We start from the raw sequence: 21250 nt of genomic DNA, 5'->3' as shown, positions 1-21250 counted from the left end.
AAATGGCTAACATTAAGAAAACTGACAATATCAAGTGTTGCTGGGGATGTGAAGGCATGGGAGTGCTCATGTGCTGCAGTGAGGGATCAATTGGTACAACCACTTTGGAAAACCAGAGAAGCTATCAAAGCTGAGCATACACACACTTTATGACCCAGCAGTTCCACTCCTAAGTATATATGCAGCAGAAATGTGTACAATTGTGCACCAAAATGTATGTATAGGATTGTTCTTAGCAGCGTTATTCATAACAATAAAAAACTGGAAACAACCCAAATGTTCATCAAGAGTAAACTAGTTAAATAAATAGTGCAAAGCAAAGAACATGAATGAACTTGTGCTATTTGCAATGATGCAGATGATTCTCACAATACGATGTTGAATTAAAGAGGTCAGTTACAAGAGAAGAGTGTATGATGCTACCTATGTGAAGTTCAATATGAGACAAAACTCATCTCAGGTGTAGAAGTCAGGTTGGCAGGTACCTTTTGAGCGTAGTGGGCAGGCAGGGGAGCTAGCGAGCCTGCTGGGGTGCTGGCAACCTTCTGTCTCTGGTCTGGGTGCTGGTTGCAAGGTGTGTTCACACCAAAAAGTCAGCGGGCTGTAGGCTTGAGTTCTGTGTGCTTTTGGCTTGGGTGTTAGACTGCAACAAACAAATTTACTGAAGATTCATTCTGCTGGGCCACTGCAGGTGATGGTGGCTGGGACCAGGGGGTGGAGGAGAGGGGGAGAGTGGTCCCAAGAGGGCCAAGGGGATTTGCCAATGGGTTGGATGTGGGGAGGAGAGAAGGAGAGCCTCGGGAAGACTCTGAGGGTTTTGGTTTGAGCTACTGATGGCTGGAGCTGTCACCCACCACGTCGGGGAAGCCTGAAGGTGGAGTGGGTTGGAGGAGGTGTGGGATCCGGCCTTCCAGCCCCAGCTGCCCTTCTGTAATGGGAGGCTCAGTCTCAGGACTGGCCCTGACTCAAGGGGAGGGACACCTGGCTGCCTGGGACTGGGGGCCAGCAGGAGGGCGGGTCCCCAGCTCACCAGCTCTATGCTTGTCTCTCCCTCCAGGATCGCGCCCCCAGGAACACCTGTGCGGGAGACCCCAGGCGCTACTACGACGAGGCCGCCGGGCGGTGCTGTTACCGCTGCCCTGCAGGTGAGTGCGGTGCGGGGTGGGGGTGGTGTGTGGAGACACGGGGGTCCAAAGCCACAATCCTGGAAGAACTGGTGAGCTGGGAAGATGCGCGCCAACATCTCATCATCATCATGATGGACTTCCTTAAAGAATCGAGGATCCAGAAACTCTCTCTTGGAAGAGTAGGGAAATCGGGAGGATAGGTTTGTTGCTGCCACAAGGGAGGGCACCCATCTCTGGGAGATTTTTTGTTTGTTTTTGTTTTGCCTTAAAATAATATTTATTATTCTTACTCAACTAGCATTTCTTTCCATCGAGTAAAATTTTTCTTACATTTTCTCAGTGTCTCGAAAATTCAGAGTATAGAAATATAGAAATTAATTCAAACATTACAAAATAAGCCCGTAATTCCTTCACTTAGATATCCACAATTAATTTTTAAATTTTATATACACAGACACATCTATAATATACAGCTCCTTCCCCCCGCTCCTCCCCACAGGGTAGTGCATACCGTAAAGCTTGCTTTTTGAATTTCTTACATAGCCTTAGTAAAAACACAAACATACACAAATCAAGAGTGACCTCATTCTTTTTACTGGCTACAAAATTACCCATTGTATGAATGTATCATATCATTTGAACTTGTTTCCTTCTGACGAACACTTAGGTCACTTCCAGTTTTCCCTTATATAAGCAGTGCTCCAGAGAACATCCTTTTAAACTTGTCAGTATATTCCCTGAACCTTAATTCCTAGCATTCAGTATTAACATTTGATGTAAACCTTTTTATTTATTTATTTATTCTGGACCTTTAATGATACCAAAACAGGGAGAAAACTTGAATTTAGTTTTTTCTTTGACATATCCTAATCAAAATCGATATACACATATACAATATGCAATGTATATCTATAACATATACACACATACATTGCATTATTTCATATATATGTTATCTGTATATATATATATGATTACATATATCTATATTCTCAGTCTGTCCACAGCAAGCCCCAAGGGATGGTGTTGAGACATTTCTTTCTTCCATATATATATCTGCCAGCAAAAGTCAAGCTGCTCTTTGCTGCTCTTTGCACTCAAATTGCTCATTGTCATGCATGGACACATGTTCTAGCCCTTCTTATGCTGTACTTTGAACCTAGCCTGGGCTCCCCACTCCCTTTTCTTTTCCTTTTTTTAACTAAACAAATCAATTTTATTGGTACATATTAATAAAACATACAATTCATCCAAAGTGGGATTTGGTATAATCACATAGTTGTGCATTCATCACTTTAATCATCATTAGAGCATTTTCATTGAGTTTTGTTTTCAATTTCCAGCTGCCGCTATTCCCACGCATTGCAACCTCTCATTAAGTCCTCACAACCAGCCTTTCTTATTCCCATTTTGCAGATGAGGACACTAGGGCCTCAGCAAGGTTAAGCAACTTGCCCCAAGTCACAGAGCTGAGAACTGGCAGGGCTGGCTGGTGCCCAGAGCTCCGTGACCCCAGTGCCTGGGCCACCGACACTGGCCAGCGGCCCCCCTTTCGGGTGCCTGGAAGCCTCTTGCCGTCCTCATCTGCTCCAGCCCAGAACATGCGTTTGTCCCTGGGTGGCCTGGACCACTGATCTTTCAAGGGCTCCATCTCCCGTCCCTGAGCTCATTTCCTGGAGTGCTTGCCCACCTCCAGCACAGCGATTGGCTCCTAGTGGACTATCAGGAGATGCTTCTGGAACATTCTGCAGATGATGCTCAGGCCTGAGGAGGTGAACAACTAGAACAGGATCAGGCGGCATTTCCATCCTATGAGGTTATTCTGGAGAGTCCCAGGGTATGGCAGGGGCCTCAGCTGTGTGGGACACAAGATAAACACGAGCTGTGGTCTCCCACCTCCAGAAACAGAGAAAGTCCCAGCGGAAGGAAGATAGCAGTTATGCCAGGGGAGGACGCAAGGAAATTGCTGTACGTGACTGGGTCACCGTCACTGCTGCCGGGCTTTGAGGAGGGCAGGTCACTGAGGACATCCCCCATCCATCGACTCACCCCTCTTCCACCCCGGCTCCATCCACCAGCCGACAAATAATTATTGCTACTTCTTATAGTGAGGCCAGCCACCCTTGACCTTTCCAGCGTTTTCTCCCTCAGCCCCTCTGTGGGAACTGCTGTGCTCAGTGTCCTCTGGACATAGTGGGGGCTTTCAAGTCCCTGGGCCTTTGTCCAGACCTGACCCTCCACCTGGGGTGCCCTCGCCCACCATCTCTACCTGCTGAAGCCTGGCCGCCTTCTTCCAGAAGGCCCCACTTGCCCGTGCTGTGCCGGGCTCCCACGTGCTTCTCCCTGGGCTAACCTCAGCCAGGGCTTTCGCTCTCCCCCCTTGGGGGCGGTGTGGCCCCCAGTGTGTTCTGTGGCTTTCCCTGGGGCCCACAGTCCCAGCCACAGGGAGAAAGCAAAGCACTTCCTTCCTCCTCTTCTCTGGCCCCTTTGATCCCAGCCTGGCAGGGCCTTGAGGGGGTGGGGGAGTGGTGGGCTGGGGTGGAAGAGTGGGGGGAGAGAGAGAGAGACAGTCCTGGTCCCTCCCCTTAGAGCAGGGCTCTTAACCTTTTTTGTCCATGGACCCCTTTGCCAGTCAGGTGAAAATCACAGACCCCTGCCTAAGTCCACACTAGACTGTGCCTTATTCAATAAATACATCACACCGCACCAGCACGTCCCCACAAGAATAATGTTGCTTTTTTAAAAAATTTCCACTTCAAGCTCATGGACTCCCTGAAATCTTTCCACGGACCCCTGCCTTAGCAGCTGTGACCCAGGGAGAGGGGGATCCCTCCCCCCACTCCCCCTCTCCAAGACTCCAGTGGCCGGGGGAGCCACCCCACGCTGGTGCGGCAGGCAGGGCATTTTGCTGGAGTTTTATTGACCTGGGCTTCCGGGCAAGTGAGAGAGGAAAGCCGAAAAACCCACAAAAACCCCTCCCTTGGTCTCTCGGGGAAATTTCTGACATTTTGTCCGTGGTCTGCATCAGCGCCCAGCTGTGTGGCAGGGCTTGCCCGGGGGCGGGGGGTGGGGGGGGAGGAGGAAGCTGGGAGACCTTTGAGCCCAAGAGGTCTAGAGGTCGACGGATCCCTCCTCTCACTCTGCCCTGTAATCCCCTTCCTAGTGGCCCTGACAGAGTCCCAGCCCTCTGCTTACATGCCGTCAGTGACGGGGAGCTCACTGCCTCCTAACCACTACAGTGACTAACATTGAGGCTGCCGTGTGTGCTGGCCACACTGCGTCCTTTATGTGCTCTACCTCGCGGAACCCTGTCTTAGTTTCCTGGAGCTGCTCCAACCAAGTTTCACAAACTGGATGACTTAAAACAATAGAAACTCCTTCTCTCACAGTTCTGGAGGCCAGAAGCCCAGAATCCCGGCGTTGGTGGGGCCAGGCTCCCTGGGAGACTCCTTCCTTGCCTCTGTCAGCTTCCAGTGGTCTGCCGCCGTCCTTGGCCAGCCTTTGCTGACAGCTGCAGTGCTTCAGTCCCTGCCTGTGTCGCCACGTGGCCATCTTCTCTCCAGTCTGTCTCTTCTTTTTTTTTTTTTTTAAAGATTGATTTATTTATTTAATTTCCCCCCCTCCCCTGGTTGTCTGTTCTTGGTGTCTATTTGCTGCGTCTTGTTTCTTTTTTTTTTTTTTTTTTTTTTTTTATTGACTTTGTAATAATATTACATTAAAAATATATATGTGAGGTCCCATTCAACCCCACCCCCCACCCCCCCTCTCCCCCCCCCAACAACACTCGTTCCCATCATCATGACACATCCATTGGATTTGGTGCGTCTTGTTTCTTTGTCCGCTTCTGTTGTCGTCAGCGGCACGGGAAGTGTGGGCGGCGCCATTCCTGGGCAGGCTGCACTTTTCTTTTCACGCTGGGCGGCTTTCCTCACGGGCGCACTCCTTGCGCGTGGGGCTCCCCCACACGGGGGACACCCTTGCGTGGCACGGCACTCCTTGCGCGCATCAGCGCTGCGCATGGCCAGCTCCACACGGGTCAAGGAGGCCCGGGGTTTGAACCGCGGACCTCCCATGTGGTAGACGGACGCCCCAACCACCGGGCCAAAGTCCGTTTCCCTGTCTCTTCTTATAAGGACCCGTCAAATTGGATTCGAGGCCCACTCCACACCATATAACCTCATCTCTTTTTTTTAAGATTTCTTTCTTTATTTATTTCTCTCCCCCTGCCCCAGTTGTCTGCTCTCTGTGTCTATTCGCTGTGACCACTTCTATCCTTATCAGCGGCACCGGGAATCTGTGTTTCTTTTTGGTGCGTCATCTTGTTGTGTCAGCTCTCTGTGTGTGCGGCACCATTCCTAGGCAGGCTGTACTTTCTTTCATGCTGGGTGGCTCTCCTTACGGGGCGCACTCCTTGCATGTGGGGCTCCCCTATGCGGGGGACACCCCTGTGTGGCACGGCACTCCTTGCGCGCATCAGCACTGCGCAAGGGCCAGCTCCACACGGGTCAAGGAGGCCCGGGGCTTGAACCGTGGATCTCCCATGTGGTAGGCAGACGCCCTATCCATTGGGCCAAGTCTGCTTCCCATAACCTCATCTTAATTTAACTCATTCCATCTGCAATTACCCTATTTCCAAGTAAGATCACATTCCCAGGGACCAGGGAGCAGGACATCAATGTCTCTTTTTGGGCGGTACAATTCAACACTTAGCCAACCCTGACAGGAACCCCATGAGCAAGTGAATGAACTTGGAAATGGAGAGGTTCAGGGATTTGCCCAAGGTCATAAGCTAGTAAGTGGCTGAGTTGAGATTTGAACCTGAGCCGTCAAATTCTGAATCCTGACTTACTTGATGCAGCCCCCGAAGGCGTTGTTTTGGGAGACAGCAGAGCATGCCAATTAAGAGCTGGTGTTGGGGCTCTCAATAATCCACTTCCTATTCTACATCACGCCTCCTGGATCACCCTTCTCCTTGGTGTCCAGACTCACTTCCTGTAGGAAAGGGTCTCACTTCCTATAGGAAGGCCCGTGCAGGTGTGGGGTGCAAGATGGGCGGAAGCCAGGCACGGTGTTAGGTAGAGGGCACACCTGGGGCCGGGCGGGTGTACTCACCTCCTCCGAGGAGCCGAGGACTTTTCCCACTGCTGCAGGCGGGAAGGAGGGGAGGACCTCATGGGGCCCCACCCTCACTGCCCTTGGCCAGCCCAGCTCCTCCCATGGGCCTACCTGGCCAAGCTCCTGGTCCTCCACCGCCAGGGGTTGCTTTTTGCCCGCTGAGGCCTTGTCTAGGCAGAGCCCCTTCTTCCAGAGTCTCCTCGCCCTCTTCCCTCCCTCTTTTCTTGACCAACTCCTCTTCACCCCTTAGGCCTTGACTTGATTTTAGGCCCACCCTGACCCCTAAGCCAGGCCGAATGTCTCTGCTCTGGGTTCTTGGCACCTCCCATGGTTCCTCTTTCCTGACTCTCGTTTCACTTGTCACAACGTGTCCGTGTTCTTCTTCCTGCAGGATTCTCAGTCCCGAGGACAGGGCTGGGCACAGAGTGGTTCTCATTACACTTTGAATGGGTGAGTGAGTGAATGGATGGATGGGATGAGTGAATGAATGAGTGAATATGGTTGAGTTGCCCCAGCATTCTCTTCTCTGAGACATCCCAGGCCCCATCTCAGGGGTCCGAGTTTCACTCGTTGTCCCCCCAGTACCTTCCTGTGCTGGGGTCAAACCAGTCACTCTTTCCTGCCCACTCCCACCCTGGTTCATTCCTGTCCTGTCTTTATTTTAGACAAAAAATCCACCAGGGTTTTCTGTGCAGGGAGAAATGTGTATGTGGGGGGAGGCAGAGAATTGGAGGGGGGATGGGAACAGATTCCGGAATTAGGACCAAACCAATGCAGCATGCCTGTATTAATCCCCTGCTGTATACAGGGTTCCACGGGAGTGAGGAGGACACAGTCCTGACTCCTGGAGGCTCACTGACTAGTAGGGGAGATGGCATACTTCCACAAATGGCTCTGACACTGCAGAGGGAGCAGTGCTAAGGACTCAGAGAGGGGATGGGGGTTCAGAGGTGGGGAGGTATTATGGGCTGGTCTGCACCCATCCAGCCCCCCACCTACCATGTTCTGAGCATTTGCTCTGTACCAGGCATGAGGGATTCACCCATGAGAGGGCAGGTTGAGACAAGTTCAGTCTCTAGGAGACAGATATTACACCATGTTTGAGGCTCAGATTTACCTCTTGGGCAGACCAGTAGGAAACTACTGAAATCTTCCGGGCTAGAGTGACAGCCATCAACAAACCACAGTAGTGGTAGAAGGACGGTGACTGCCACCCATCAGATATCCTCAGATTATATTAGGGTTGCTGCAAATATCATGCCATATTATTTATGCTCATCACTGCTTTGAAGCTATGGTAGTTACTATCTCTGGTTATTTGATGAGTTTACAAAGGATCATGAATATATGCTGTCACTTAATGTTTTGATAACCATATTTCAAGATGGGTTCCTCTGTAATTCTATGTATTTTATTTTATGTGTTTAAAAACATGATTCTGAGGCATGGCCATGGATTCCCAAGATGACTGACCAAATGGCACAAGAAATGTTAAGAATCCCTGGTCTAGATTCTTTTGGTGATAACTAACAGAAACTTAGCTCACCTAGACCCACACAAGACAAAAGAGAAATAATTGGCTCGATAACAGAGGAGTCCATGGAGCACCCTAAATTCAGGGTGGGGGTGAAGTCCTCAGGAATCCATTCCTCTTCATCTTTGGACTGCAGATGTCTGAGTTGGCTTCAACTCAGGAAGGTCCTGTCCAAGCCCACACTACAGCACTGGTGACTCAGGCAGCCCCAGATTGAATTTCCCTTTCAACCAGAAACCCTCCAGGAAAGAGAGGGCCTTTTTCCAGATAGCGCTTGTGAAACTCCCAGGAATGATATCCATTGGCTGGCATGGGTCATGTGCCCAGGCTGAACCTATCACAGTGGTGAAGATGGATTATTCTGATTGGTCTGCTTGGACCATGTGCCCATCCTGAACCAATTATATTGGCCAGAAAAATGAAGTATTCTATTGGCCTGTTTGGGTCACATGCTCATTGTGTGAGCAAGGGACTGGCATGGGCCTTACCTGAATCTCTGGTGCCCCTGATTCCTTTGCCCCAGGCAGTTAGTGTCAACTTCGTACCCTGTACCATGGGAGACTCAACCCCTAACTCAAAATCTCCTCCATTCCTTAGTCAGCTGCAAGTTGGAGATGGTGGCTGGTTCATGTGCCTCTCAGTCTGGCTGGGTTTGGCTCCCCGTGGTCTCGGGGTTTATGACTCCCCCGGTTCCTGTGGTGAAAAATGATTCCTGCCACGAATAATAATAACCAGTGCTTATAGGATGCAGTGATTACAGGGACTGCTGGAGGGGCTGTGTGTAAACACTTTAATCCTGAAACAACCCTGAGAGTTGGGTCGTGCTGTTACTTTAGCCCATCTGAGGACATTGTAACTTGCCCAAAGCCACGCAGCTGGCAACTGGCAGCCCTGGAGTCCCAAGCTCACCTCGTCACCCCACCTGTGCTTCTTCTCTTGCCTGCCAGGTGATTCCAGGCAAGACGCCTCTCTGGGCATCCTTGCCTCCATTTACACCTAAGAGTTGGACTGACATATTTGGGGGTTTGTGGGTGCCCCTGCCGAGCCTGGACCCTCTCTGCCTCCTTTGCCAGGGCTGTCCCCGCAGCAGCTGTGTCCACAGGACTCTGCCGCCTGCAGGAAGCAGTGCGCACAGGACTACTACCTGGACACGACTGGACGCTGCACTGCCTGTGTGAGCTGTTCCCGAGGTAAGGAAATGTCTTCTCTCTGGAAGCTTCTTTAAGGGATCATGGCGGGGAGGGGGGTGGGGAGAGGGAGCTGGGAGGAGAGGCAGAGACTCTGAAAGGTGGGGAGAGCTTCAGGATTTGGCTCCTCTATTCTGCATTGGCCCCCAGAGCCTCAGTTTACCTCTATGGGCTTGTGAATTGATACTAGCGGTGATCTTTTGCTTCTGTACTTTTTCTTTATCTTTTTTCTTAATTTTTTAAATTATTAGAACACAAGGAATGTTACATTAAAAAACATTTTAAAAACCCCAAAAAACATGAGGTTCACATATAACCCATTCCCAACTATTGTTTTTGTAAATTGTATTTTTTTGAAGATATATACATCACAAAAAAACTGTTACACTAAAAAATATAAGAGGTTCCTGTATAACCCCCACCCCTGCACCCCATCCTCCCACGCCAACACCTCCCTCATCATTGCAGCACCCTCATCGCACTCAGTGAACACATTTTGGGGCACTGCTGCACTACACAGATAATAGTTTACCCTGTGGTTCACACTCTCCCCCAGTACATTCAGTGGGTTATGGCAGGATATATAAAGTCCAGCATCTGACCCTGCAATATAATTAAGGCAACTCAAAATCCCAAAAATTCCCCCACATCACATCTCTTCTACCCCCTCCCTGCCCTCAGCAACTACTGTGGCCACTTTCTCCACCTCAATGCTAAAATTTCTTCTATTACTCATCACAATAGTTTTACAGTAGAATGTCAGTCAGTCCACTCTAGTCCATATTTTATTCCTCCATTCTGTGGACATTGGGATGGCGATGTCCCCTCCACCTCTAGATCAAGAGGGGGCTTAGATTCCACATGGATGATGGATGCAATTCCTTTGCTTACCGTTGTAGGCAGTCTTGATTCCCTGGTGTGGTGGTTGACCATCTTCACCTCCCTGTTAACTGGCCTGGGTAACACCAATGAACCAGAGAGTAGGAGTCGCCACTCTGCTGAGGCTCTGGACCCAGCTGGCACATGGGAAGTCCAGAGATTCAAGTCTCCTGAGTATAGACCATCCCTAGCGACAACCACGGGTTCAGCAAAAGTGACAGAAGAGGCATATGTAGAAAAGTCACATCTGAGTCCAGCTCTGTCACACTCAGGAGCACAAATTCCAAAGTAGGGCCCTCCAACATGGCACAGAGCTCCAAATCCATCTGCCATGACCATATACCCTGTGGATCTCCATAGCCTTCTGGAGAACCAGCACCTAGGGTTGTATCTATTTTGACTTTATCTGGGGTCGTGCTGAGGTGTGTGTAAGCACGACCCCTCTGATGACCTCCCGACTCTTTTTGGAAGACTCTTAGCCATCTCAATTGATTTGTCTTTGCCATTTCCCCTTTTATTCGAGGGCAAAGAGCAGTTTTTAACACTTGATCCAACATGTAGGCTGAGATATTCTGCTGGTCTGAGTTGACCCTTTTATTCGAGGTCTCTTTCTAGTTGCTTCTGCAGTTAGTGATTGGTAGTAATCCCTCGGCACTAGGGAGGCTCATCCGCAGGAGTCCTCTCCCACGCTAGGGGGAAGATAATGCATTTACATGCTGAGTTTGGCTTAGAGAGTGGCCACATTTGAGCAACATGGAGGCTCTCAGGAGGTAACTCTTAGGCACCCCGCAGCTCTAGGCCTAGTTCTTATTTCAGGTACACAGGCTCCTAAGCATAGTCATCAGTATCAAGGGCTCATTATTGGACCATCCTTCCTTGTTGATCTTTGCCGTTGTACTTGGGGGATTGTTGCTGTTCCATTGGGGAATGTGACAGAGCTCCCCTGGGTGGGAACTCAGCACTCTCTCAGTTGACGTTTGTAACCGTAACTACTATAAAAATACCCAACATACATCCTAACATATTTATGTTCCCTATATACTTGCCCTGGAGAACTCCCCCCACCCCGCACCCATGTGCCCCCCATCAATGACACCCCATACCAGAGTTCCTCCCCTGCCATAGTTGAACCTCTCTGTGATCCAAAACTTCTTCAACAATGAATCCTAATATATGGCCGAATTCAATTAATAGGAAATTGAAATACAGTAATAGGTTTAAAGTTTAGAAATAGAATACATAGTAATTTAGAAATACTAAAATAAAGTAAAAATAAATCGGTGTATTAATAAAATGATAAATATTATAAATCTTTGTTTCTAACGTTTTGCCTTTTATCACTATAATAGGTGTTGCCCTGTATGTACAGTGGCAAGACATTTTCATTTCTTCCTCAGTGTCTACAACCTTTCTTTTTTTCTTTTCTAATTTTTAATTTTGTCTTCAAAAAAGTTTTAGATCACAGTAATTCACATACACAGTAGAGGGGACTCCCAGATATCCAACATCAAACCCTTCCCCCTTTCCCCAGCAATGATCTCTTTACATGTTCATGTTATATTTGCTGCAGGTGATGTACAAATTTTGAAACATAGCTATCAAACATGGTTCCATTTTGGTTTACATTATTGTTTATATTTTAGACTGTACAAATTTCTAAATTTTTAGTTTCCTCATGTTTTACATTATAGTTTACATTTTAGTTTATAGACTTCTATACACTTCAGATGTAAGTTGACATGTCCATCATTGCATGATCTTGTGGAGCACTTCCATTGCCCCCCAGTTCCCTGCTTCCATTCCTGCTATACCTCTCTCCCCCCTCCCCTCAGGGCACACCATGACACCCAATCTTCACTACCTGGAGGAACCAGATTTACAGATAATGCAACAATGCTGAGGGCTTGACATACTAGCCTGCCCTAACTAATTGGGAGCCAGCAGTCCTCTGGAGAGACACAATTCCCTCTCTTTGGGAACATCTGGTCTCCCCAGGATGTGGGTACAGCTTCACACTCATTGTATGGGTCTCCACCCAATGACATAACACACTGTGACAAAATGATCACTCTCATACTCCCTAGAAGCTTGTCCCTGTACCAGATGCCCCCCTCCGTTAAGCACCTTAAACATGTGATCCTTCCTTATTATATTTTCTGAAGAGTTTTCTCAACAGTATAGTTTCAAACGTATACCTGACATTCTCCCATATTCAACCATTCCCCCCAGTCCTCCCCCCAAATCCTTGGGTCAGCCGACCCATCCTCCCAACCCCATCCCCCTCAAGCCCACAAAGCCCCACCCAAAGGTATCCCTATGCCCCCATCATATTCCTTCCCTGTACAAATACTTACCTCCTGCTTATCATAGACATCACCCATGTAGGCGTCAGCTCACAACCCTCCTCATCGCTCCAGATTCCTTTAAGCCTAAATTCCAGACTTTAGCTCCCTGAGACAGCTCTGTGTACTTGTTTCATATCAGAGAGGTCATGTAATATTTGTCCTTCAGTGCCTGACTTGCTTCACTCAACTTTTTCTGAGACACTTAGTTAACTTGTTTTCTCAAGAGGGGGCCTCAGATTTATTGAGTTTAATCTTTGTAATGTCCCTGTGAAAGGATTATTTTCTCATTCCTGCTTTACCATTAGAAACTGAGGCTTAGTGAGGTCAAGGGCCTTTCCAAAGGCCGCAATGCTTTAGTAAGTGGCGATATTGGAATTTGAGCTGCTAATCTCTGTTTCAGGAGAACTCATACAATAAGTACTCTCACTCTTAATTTCTTATTATGGTTAGTGAGTATGGTCAGGGTGCTACCTGGTGTTTTATTTTGTTTTATATGGGATTTTTGGAGGGTGGGTGGGGAAATTTGTTGAAATCTCTTGTAGCCTAATAAATTATCATATTTTCAAAGACTGTTCAATGTGTTTGAAAAAAAATGTTTATTGTTTGTTGCATACATAGCTCTGTATACATGTTAAAGCAAGCTTGTTAACTATGTTATTTAAATTATTTATTTATGTTTTTAAAAAATCTTTTTAAAGATTTATTTTTTATTTATTTCTCTCCTCCCCCCTGCCCCCGCCCCCAGTTGTCTGTTCTCTGTGTCCATTCGCTGTGTGTTCTTCTGTGTCCACTTGTATTCTTGTTGGCGGCACTGGGAATCTGTGTTTCTTTATTGTTGCGTCATCTTGCTGCATCAGCTCTCCATGTGTGTGGTGCCACTCCTGGTCAGGCTGCGCTTTTTTCGTGCAGGGCAACTCTCCTTATGGGGCACACTCCTTGTGTGTGGGGCTCCCCTATGCGGGGGACACCCCTGTGTGGCACGGCACTCCTTGTGCGCATCAGCACTGTTCTTGGGCCAGCTCACCACATGGGTCAGGGGGCCCTGGGTTTGAACCCTGGACCTCCCATGTGGTAGGCAGATGCTCTATCAGTTAAGCCAAATCTGCTTCCCTAAATAATTTAGATCCTTATTTAATTTTTTTCACCCCCACTTGTTGATTTCTGAGAGATGTATTAAAATCCATCTCTCAGGTTAGTTGTTCATTCATTACATTTTTATGTCGTCTATTTTTGCTTTATATATTTCAAAGCTATGTTTTTAGGCCCATGAATATTCGTGGATATTATGTTTTCTTGGGGGGGGTGGACCTTTTTTGAACTTACAATAATATACTTCTTTGTTCCTTATAATGCTTTTTGCCTTGATTCCGTTTTTGCTTCATATTAATATTGGTATTCCTTCGTTCCTTTATGTGAGCATTCCTCTGGTATACCTTTATTTGTTAAAGTAATGAGTAAATTTTGTTAAATTATATATGTTCAGTATTTTAAAACTTCAAGGAATATAGGAGAGTGCAAAAAGAAAGCCAAACCCTGTCCCCCACACCCCTCCACCCACAAAAAACTTGTATTGTCGTTGGATGACCCACACGTGTCTGTACCTCTCTAAAGGAGGAGAGGTAGGGTAGTAGCCAGACAGACTGTACATACATAAGAAGGAATTTTGAAAGAATGGGCTCATACTATTTATTGTCTTAAAATAATTACATTTGTTTTATTCAAATGTATCAGAGGAAGAAGAAACTGAAGTGAAATCAAAAGAATGCCAAATTTCAAGCAGATTAATGTATTTTTATCAGAAGAGATAATAGTTCCATAAAAAAATTCCTCTAAGATTAAGAGATTATGAGATCAATAAGCAGTTAGGACTCCTTTAAGGAGCTATTACCTCTTGTGGTAAAGTCCTAGTCTACTTGTTTCAATATTTGATCAAATAGAATAGATTGACTCCCTGTAATGAAAAATGAAGTGATTAACTTGCCCACCTCCCCCATTTTCTTTCTGACTTTCATTGCTTACATCATTTTTATTTTGTCATAATCCGTGATGTTTATATTCTCTTCTGCGATCATAATTTCCTTGGCATATTGGCTTACTTTGATATTTAAATTTATTCATTGCATATGCTGAATATATGTTTTACTTTGCTAAAGACTGACAACGCAAATACCAGAAATGAGTCATCTTTTACAATGGCAATAAATTAGGGTAAAATCTTAATACTCTGAAGCTATGAAAATGTCCAAATTAAGGCATCATCAGAGACTTTGTCTCACCAGGTTGCAGCTGTGGGCCATCAGGCACATGGCCATATCATCTAAAGAGGCTTTCTTCCCTTAGCTCAGCTGTAGAAGGTCAAGCACATGACTCATCTCTCCCCAGGCCTTGTCTTGTCAGTGTCCAGCTGCTCCGCTGATTCTAGCCTCCAGCCTCTCTCATGGTCTATCTGGGTTTCTCTGTCTTTCTGTGCCTGTAGGTGATCCTGGAGTCCTGTCTCACTTGCTCTATGTGTCCCTGCATGTTTCTGCCATTTTTACAGGGCTCCAGCAAGAGGGTCATGCTTCCCTGAGGTACTCCAGTCAAAGGCCCCCAACTGAACTATGTGAAAGGGTCCCCAATCTAATCAAAGACTTCCTTAGCTGAAATCTAACCAAATGTTCTAATCAAAAGTGATCTAGGGGCTCTCTTTGCCTAGAGGAGCCTGCACCAGATCTTGGTGTGTATTTCCATCTTTCTTTCCCATTTCTCAGCAAGTTCTGTTCTTTCCTCCATTTCCCAATAAATTCTTTTTACTGACCTAACTAAAAAAAAAAAGAAAAAAAAAAGGGGGGATCTAAGCGCTTCCATCTGCACTTCCATCTGTGCCCTGGCCACTCGAGCTGTAACACTGAGCAGTGGGTTGTGATTCTATCCTCTTCCCAGCCAGGCTAACATTCAAGCTGTAACACTGAGCTGTAATTAAATAAACGTTTGGTTGCTGCATTGAAAAACAAAAAAGAAAAAGAGAGCTAATCAAAAGTCCCTTAACTGAATCTAACCAAATGTCTCATCACATATAATAGGTAAAGGCACAGGGATGGGTTCCACAAAAGACTCAAATCAGGACAGTATATTTTCCATAGCTTCTCCAATTCTGAATTTTTGATTTTGATTTGTCACTTGATTGGCTAGATTTCTCCATCATATGGATTTTTCAAGAAGGGCTCATCTTTGTCTATTCTCAGAGTTCTTTCATGGTTGAGAATATTGCCTTTATACTTGAAATACAATTTGGGCAGTTATAATATTCCAGAAACAGATTTCCTCTTGAACTATGTAGGCATTGGTTCTTGTAGTTTTGTGTTGAATGTTGCTGTAGAGGGGTGTGTGATCAGCCTTCTTTTTTTCTCCTTTTTAGGTGATTGCTAGAATATTTCTTTATCTTTGAGGTTCAATCACTTCACACAAATATGGTTTGATATTAGTTATTTGGAAACAGTGTCTCATGATGTCTGGTATGTCTTTTCTATGGACAGATTTAGTTCTTCCTTCACTTCAAGAAAGTTGCTATGGCTTTGATTTTTGCTCAATATAGATACTATTTGTTGCAGTCTCACTTCTTGGACCCTAGTTATCCTTATGCTGGATTGGCTTGTTCTTATTATCTACCATCTTCTTTAATTTCATTAAAATCTTTGTGTCTTTACTTTGCACTCACTGGTGTTTTCTTAAGCTTTTCTTCATGATACTAATTCAATTCACTGCCAAGTCTCTTTCTTATCTCTCAGGCATCACCAGGCCCCAGGGCACTGGGAATTTATTTAATAGATTTTTAATAATGGCGTTGTGCTTCTCAGTTTGTTTCCTTTAGCTCTGCAATCTTCCCTTTTATATCATCCTTTTATTTGATCATCTTTTCCTTGAGATCTTCTTTTATTGAATGTACATTCTTAAGTCCCTTAAGTGTAAAGTATTCTTGGGATCAGTTCAGTTTCTTTAGAGGGGGTTCCTTGTCTTTTAAAAACTATGTTCTAGGGAAACGGACTTTGGCCCAGTGGTTAGGGCGTCCGTCTACCATATGGGAGGTCCGCGGGTCATGCCCTGGGCCTCCTTGACCCGTGTGGAGCTGGCCCATGCGCAGTGCTGATGCGCGCAAGGAGTGCCGCGCCACCCACGGGTGTCCCCCGCGTAGGGGAGCCCCACGCGCACGCAAGGAGTGCACCCCGTAAGGAGAGCCGCCCAGCGCGAAAGAAGGTGCAGCCTGCCGAGGAATGGCGCCGCCCACACTTCCCATGCCACTGACGACAACAGAAGCGGACAAAGAAACAAGACACAGCAAAAAGACACAGAAAACAGACAACCAGGGGAGGGGAATTAAATAAAATAAAAATAAATCTTTAAAAAACAAACAAACAAACAAAAACTATGTTCTAACCAAGGATTTCAGTGTAGATTTTGTCTTTATCAAATGAACTAAAAGAACAAGTTACATTTAAAGTTCAAATGCCTTTTTCCACATCTGGTTGTTGTTGTTTACATTCGTTTGTTAAGCTTACACCTTCATAAGTTTTTTAGCCAGTACATGCTGAACAACTTCTTTTTCATGGTCAAGACAGAATCAAGAAACCATGGATACTGACAACTGATTTGTCCGTTTTCTTTTGCTTATTTCCATGACTATATCTGCTGCCTCATTTTGATTTATAAACAAAACCTGGAAAGCCTACAAAAAATAAATGCTTTGTGGTTTACCTAAGAATAATACAAAAATATTGCTGTTATTTTTGGTGAAGAAAATCAATTTTAAATTTAGTTCAATCTAAATTTTAAAAACTATGTTCCTTTTTTTTCTTTTTCTAATTCTCATGTCTTCTCTCTTTCCTCCCATCCTTCTTTCCTGCCAGAGTACATGTGCAGCATTGCCTTGCTATTTCTTTTCTTTTTGCTCAAGCTTAGCAGGAGCAGCAGCTCTTTCCCTGCCTTCTTTTTTTTTTTTAAAGATTTCTTTTCCTTATTTCTCTCCCCTTCCCACCCCCCGCCCCAGTTGTCTGTTCTCTGTGTCTATTTGCTACATGTTCTTCTTTGTCCGCTTCTGTTGTTGTCAGCAGCACAGGAATCTGTGTTTCTTTTTCTTGCATCATCTTGTTGTGTCAGCTCTCCGTGTGTGCGGTGCCATTCCTGCACTTTCTTTTGCGCTGCACTTTCTTTTGCACTGGGCCGCTCTCCTTACGGGGCGTACTCCTTGTGCTTGGGGCTCCCCTACGCGGGGGACAATGCTGCGTGGCACAGTACTCCTTGCGCGCATCAGCACTGTGCATGGGTCAGCTCCACACAGGTCAAGGAGGCCCGGGGTTTGAACTGCGGACCTCCCATGTGGTAGGTGGAAGCCCTAACCACTGGGCCAAGTCCACTTCCCCTGCCTTCTTTTTGTCTTGATACAATGTGGGTGACTTCTTGACACGTGTCCCAACTCATTGAGCTCTAGTTTGTCTTCACAGCTCAGAGCTTTAGTTGGGGACGGACTGTGATTTTTGAACCTCATTTTAGGAGCCCGAGGGCCTGGGTAGGGAGGTAGAGTTAAGTCAGAGATGGGCATAGTTCTCACTCGAGGACAGGGATCTGTTTTCACCTCTGAAATGCTGGCAGGTGATCCATATTAGAACTTATGCCACCGAGAAAGGGGTGTCCCTTGCTCCTCTGATTTCTGATCTTTTCTATGACTTGGCACAGCTCCCCAGAAGCTAACAAGTCCAGGCAATCTTTCCTGCACCTGGCACAGCCTGTGATTCTGTAGGGACTGATATGCAGAGAGCTTTTTCTTGGAATTTTCCAGAGATGTCTCCTCACTATCCTCAATGAGATGACTTCAGTCTCTCCAGATTTTTAAGAATTCTTTGCATTTTATTTTCTCCTCAGTACATCTTCTGGGGTACAGAGGAATGTTAGGGGGGTATAGCAGGGTCACCACCGCAAGGAAGAGTGAGGTAGGACAGTCTCCCGAGATGCTTTTAAGGGCCAGGCCTGGGAGAGGCTTTTATCACTACTGTTCACATCCCATTGGCCAGAACTTGGTCATATGAACCAAACCCACTACAAGGGATGCTGGGAAATGTAGTCTTTCTCTGAGGCCATGTGCCATAGGATTGCTCCACGCAGAGCCTTATGCTTTTTATGGCTGCAATTTCCTTTTGCGTCTCTGAGGATGTTCATTTTACTGATTCTAAAGGCTTGCTCTGTTTTCTCTTTTATCAGCTTCCAAGAGCATTAGTTTGTTTTGAGTTTAGGGTCCCTCTGATGTTTCCTCTGATGCTTGATCAGATGTCTAGTTCTGTGTGAATCCTCTGCACCTGCGAACGAGGCTTCTGACACCCACTTGGGAAGTTTGGGGCATGGTGTGGGCAGAGTCTGCCAGGGGCTGCTCTTCTGTGTCTGTGGCTCCTCTTCCTCCCAGGTGTGCCTGGCCCCAGGCCCTGCCAGCTCAGATGAGGAGTGTGGGCAACCAGCTGCTCCTAGAGTTAGTCCCCTGGGCCCCTGTCCTGCCCCTGCCACCTGGAGACTGGAGTGGCCAGGGACTCTCCCATGTTCTCCAGCATGACCCGCTCGTGTATTTTTTGGGCTGTGGTTTCCTTCTTCAAGCTGATCCCATCTGCCTTCTATATTTTAGGGAGTCTTCATCATTTCTGGTCTGAGGATCCCCCTTTGTGTTTTCCAGGAATTTTATGAATGAATGAATGAACAATTTTTAAAGTAGTGTTTTCTTAAGATAAAATTCATATTACATAAAATTGTCATTTAAACCATTTTAAAGTGTGTAATTCAGTGGTTTTCAGTTTATTCCCATTTCCATTTCCCCAAAATAAAACCCCATACTTCCTAATTCTCTCCTCCCCCATCCCCTGGCAACCACTAACCTACATTTTGTCTCTATGGACTTGCCTATTCTGGAAATTTTATATAAATGGAGCCCTACAACATCTGTGTTGAAGCAGGTAGCAGGACTTCATTCCTGCACATTGCCAAATAGTGTTCCAACGTATGGGTAGGCCACATTTTGTTTCTCCATTCATCAGCTGATGAACATTTGGGTTGTTTTACTTTTTAGCTATTGTGAATAATGCTGGTATGATCCTTTGTTTAAAAATTTTTGTGTGAACACATTTCAATTTTCAGTTCTCTTGAGTATATACCTAGGGCCAAAATTGCCCGGTCATGTAGTAACTCTGTTTAACTTTTTGAACCATTGGGCTGCAATTTTCTTTTCTTTTTTATTATAACCATCCTCAGGTATAGAAAGTGGCATCTCATATTAGTTTTAATTTGATTTTCCCTAATGATTAATGATGCTGAATGTATTTTCATGGGCCTATTGACCATTTCTGTGTCATCTTTGGAGAAATATATATTCAGATATTTTGCCCATTTTAAAAATTGGGGCATCTATTTGTAATATCATTTGTGTGCTCACCAGGGATTTTGTGGGGTGGAAGGTGGAACTTACATCGGGGGCCCAGCCTGCCATCTTGCCCTCATCCGAGGACCACTCTGCAGGGAATGCTGAGCACACCGCTGCCCCGCCAACAGACCACAGCAGCCTCTTCTCTCACGTGCCGAACTCCCTGGAGGGTTCCTCCGATGTCCTCCCCGCCCTTGACCCTCTGTGAGCCGTCTCCTTGTCTCTTAGATGACCTGGTGGAAAAGCGGCCCTGCTCCTGGAACTCCTCCCGTGTCTGCGAATGCCGACCTGGCATGTTCTGTTCCACATCAGCCACCAACTCCTGTGCCCGCTGCTCCAAACACTCCACCTGCCTGAAAGGGATGATTGTCAAACTCCAGGGTAAGTAGTCCGCACCCACAGCCCGGAACCAAGGTCTGTGCCAGCGCTGCTCCACTACTTCCCAGTCCCAACCCTGCAAATGACTTCTGACCGCTCACTTCCTCCTTCCTGTTGGGCAGGTCACGTCTCCGTTCACAAAGCCATGGATACACCAGGCCCCAGAGCCCTCTACTTCCCTTCCCCACACCTCGGGTTCCTGGCTCAGATAGACCCTAGTGGCCCATGGCACAGGCCTGGCTGGAGGAGGTCTTGGATGGGTCGGAGGTTCAGAGCAGAAGTTCTCTGATGCCCGATTAATAAGAAGGAAACCTCGAGTCTCTGTCCTGGGAGTTTCCAGCAGCACTGGGACTGGTCCCCCCATTTCAGAATCAGGGCAGTGGGAGTTAGAGGTGCCAAGAGATTGGGCTGAAAAAGCAGTTTCTTCCTAGCTTGCTGTGGGGCTGCGGGCCAGTGTCTGTCCCTCCCTGGGCTTCTGGTTTTCTGACAGTGCAAACGGAGTGCGTGGCCAGAGAGGGAAGGGGTAAGGAGGCAGCAGCCAGCAGCAGGGCCCCACCTTCCCTCCAGGCCTGGCTCACAGTGAGCCGGAAGGGGGAGAAGGGGATGGGTGGGCTTTGGACCACAGCCCAGAAGAGGCACCCATGGCCACAGAGGGTGCATGGAGAGGGAGCGAGCCAGGGGAAATCAGAGGGAGCCACACGTCCACTGGGGAGTTAGAAAGAACGCTGCATCTATAAGAAAATAAAAGCTCACCTGATTGTGGAGGAGAAAAGAATTTTATTAACGATCCTGCAAGAACGGGCACTGAACCTGGACAAAATGGCCAGTGTACCAAACAAGAAGAAACAGTGATATTTATAACCTAAACCTAACACGTGGGTCCCTCCCCTGCTCCCCATTGATTGGGTACTTCAGGGGTTACAGACTATCACAGAGATCTAACTAACTTTCCCGCATCCGCTCAGATTCCCCGCTCTCTGGCTCCCTACACTCCCGCTGGCTGGGCGGCTCAGCTTTGCTTTTACCCACCCGTGGTTTTCAAATTTGGCGCCACTTTCACTCCTGGCCCCGCCCCCAGCACTCACCATTGGCTCTCCCTGCTCTGACCCCACCCTCAGCACTCACCATTGGCTTTCCCTGCTCTAGCCCCACCCCCCACACTCACCATTGGCTCCCCTCATTTCGGCGCCACTTTTCAAATTCTTGGCCTGCCAAAGCCGTTGGAACCCCTACCCTCCTCCAACAGCAGAGCC

At 46.9% G+C, this 21250-nt stretch overlaps 1 protein-coding gene across 1 annotated transcript in view; it reads left to right on the top strand.

Moving 5' to 3' along the window:
- Positions 1–1063: 1063 nt before the first annotated feature.
- TNFRSF8 (TNF receptor superfamily member 8) overlaps positions 1064–21250 on the top strand; it is a 53425-nt gene continuing 33238 nt past the window's right edge. The window contains exons 1-3 of the mRNA XM_012521201.3: positions 1064–1145; positions 8850–8966; positions 19848–20000. Coding sequence (XP_012376655.2) covers positions 19913–20000 — 88 coding nt within the window. The 5' untranslated portion in view covers positions 1064–1145; positions 8850–8966; positions 19848–19912. The remainder of the gene's footprint in view (positions 1146–8849; positions 8967–19847; positions 20001–21250) is intronic.

This window comes from Dasypus novemcinctus, chromosome 9 (genome assembly GCF_030445035.2).
Source record: "Dasypus novemcinctus isolate mDasNov1 chromosome 9, mDasNov1.1.hap2, whole genome shotgun sequence".
NCBI lineage: Eukaryota > Metazoa > Chordata > Mammalia > Cingulata > Dasypodidae > Dasypus > Dasypus novemcinctus.
This window is presented reverse-complemented; position numbering and strand designations above follow the sequence as displayed.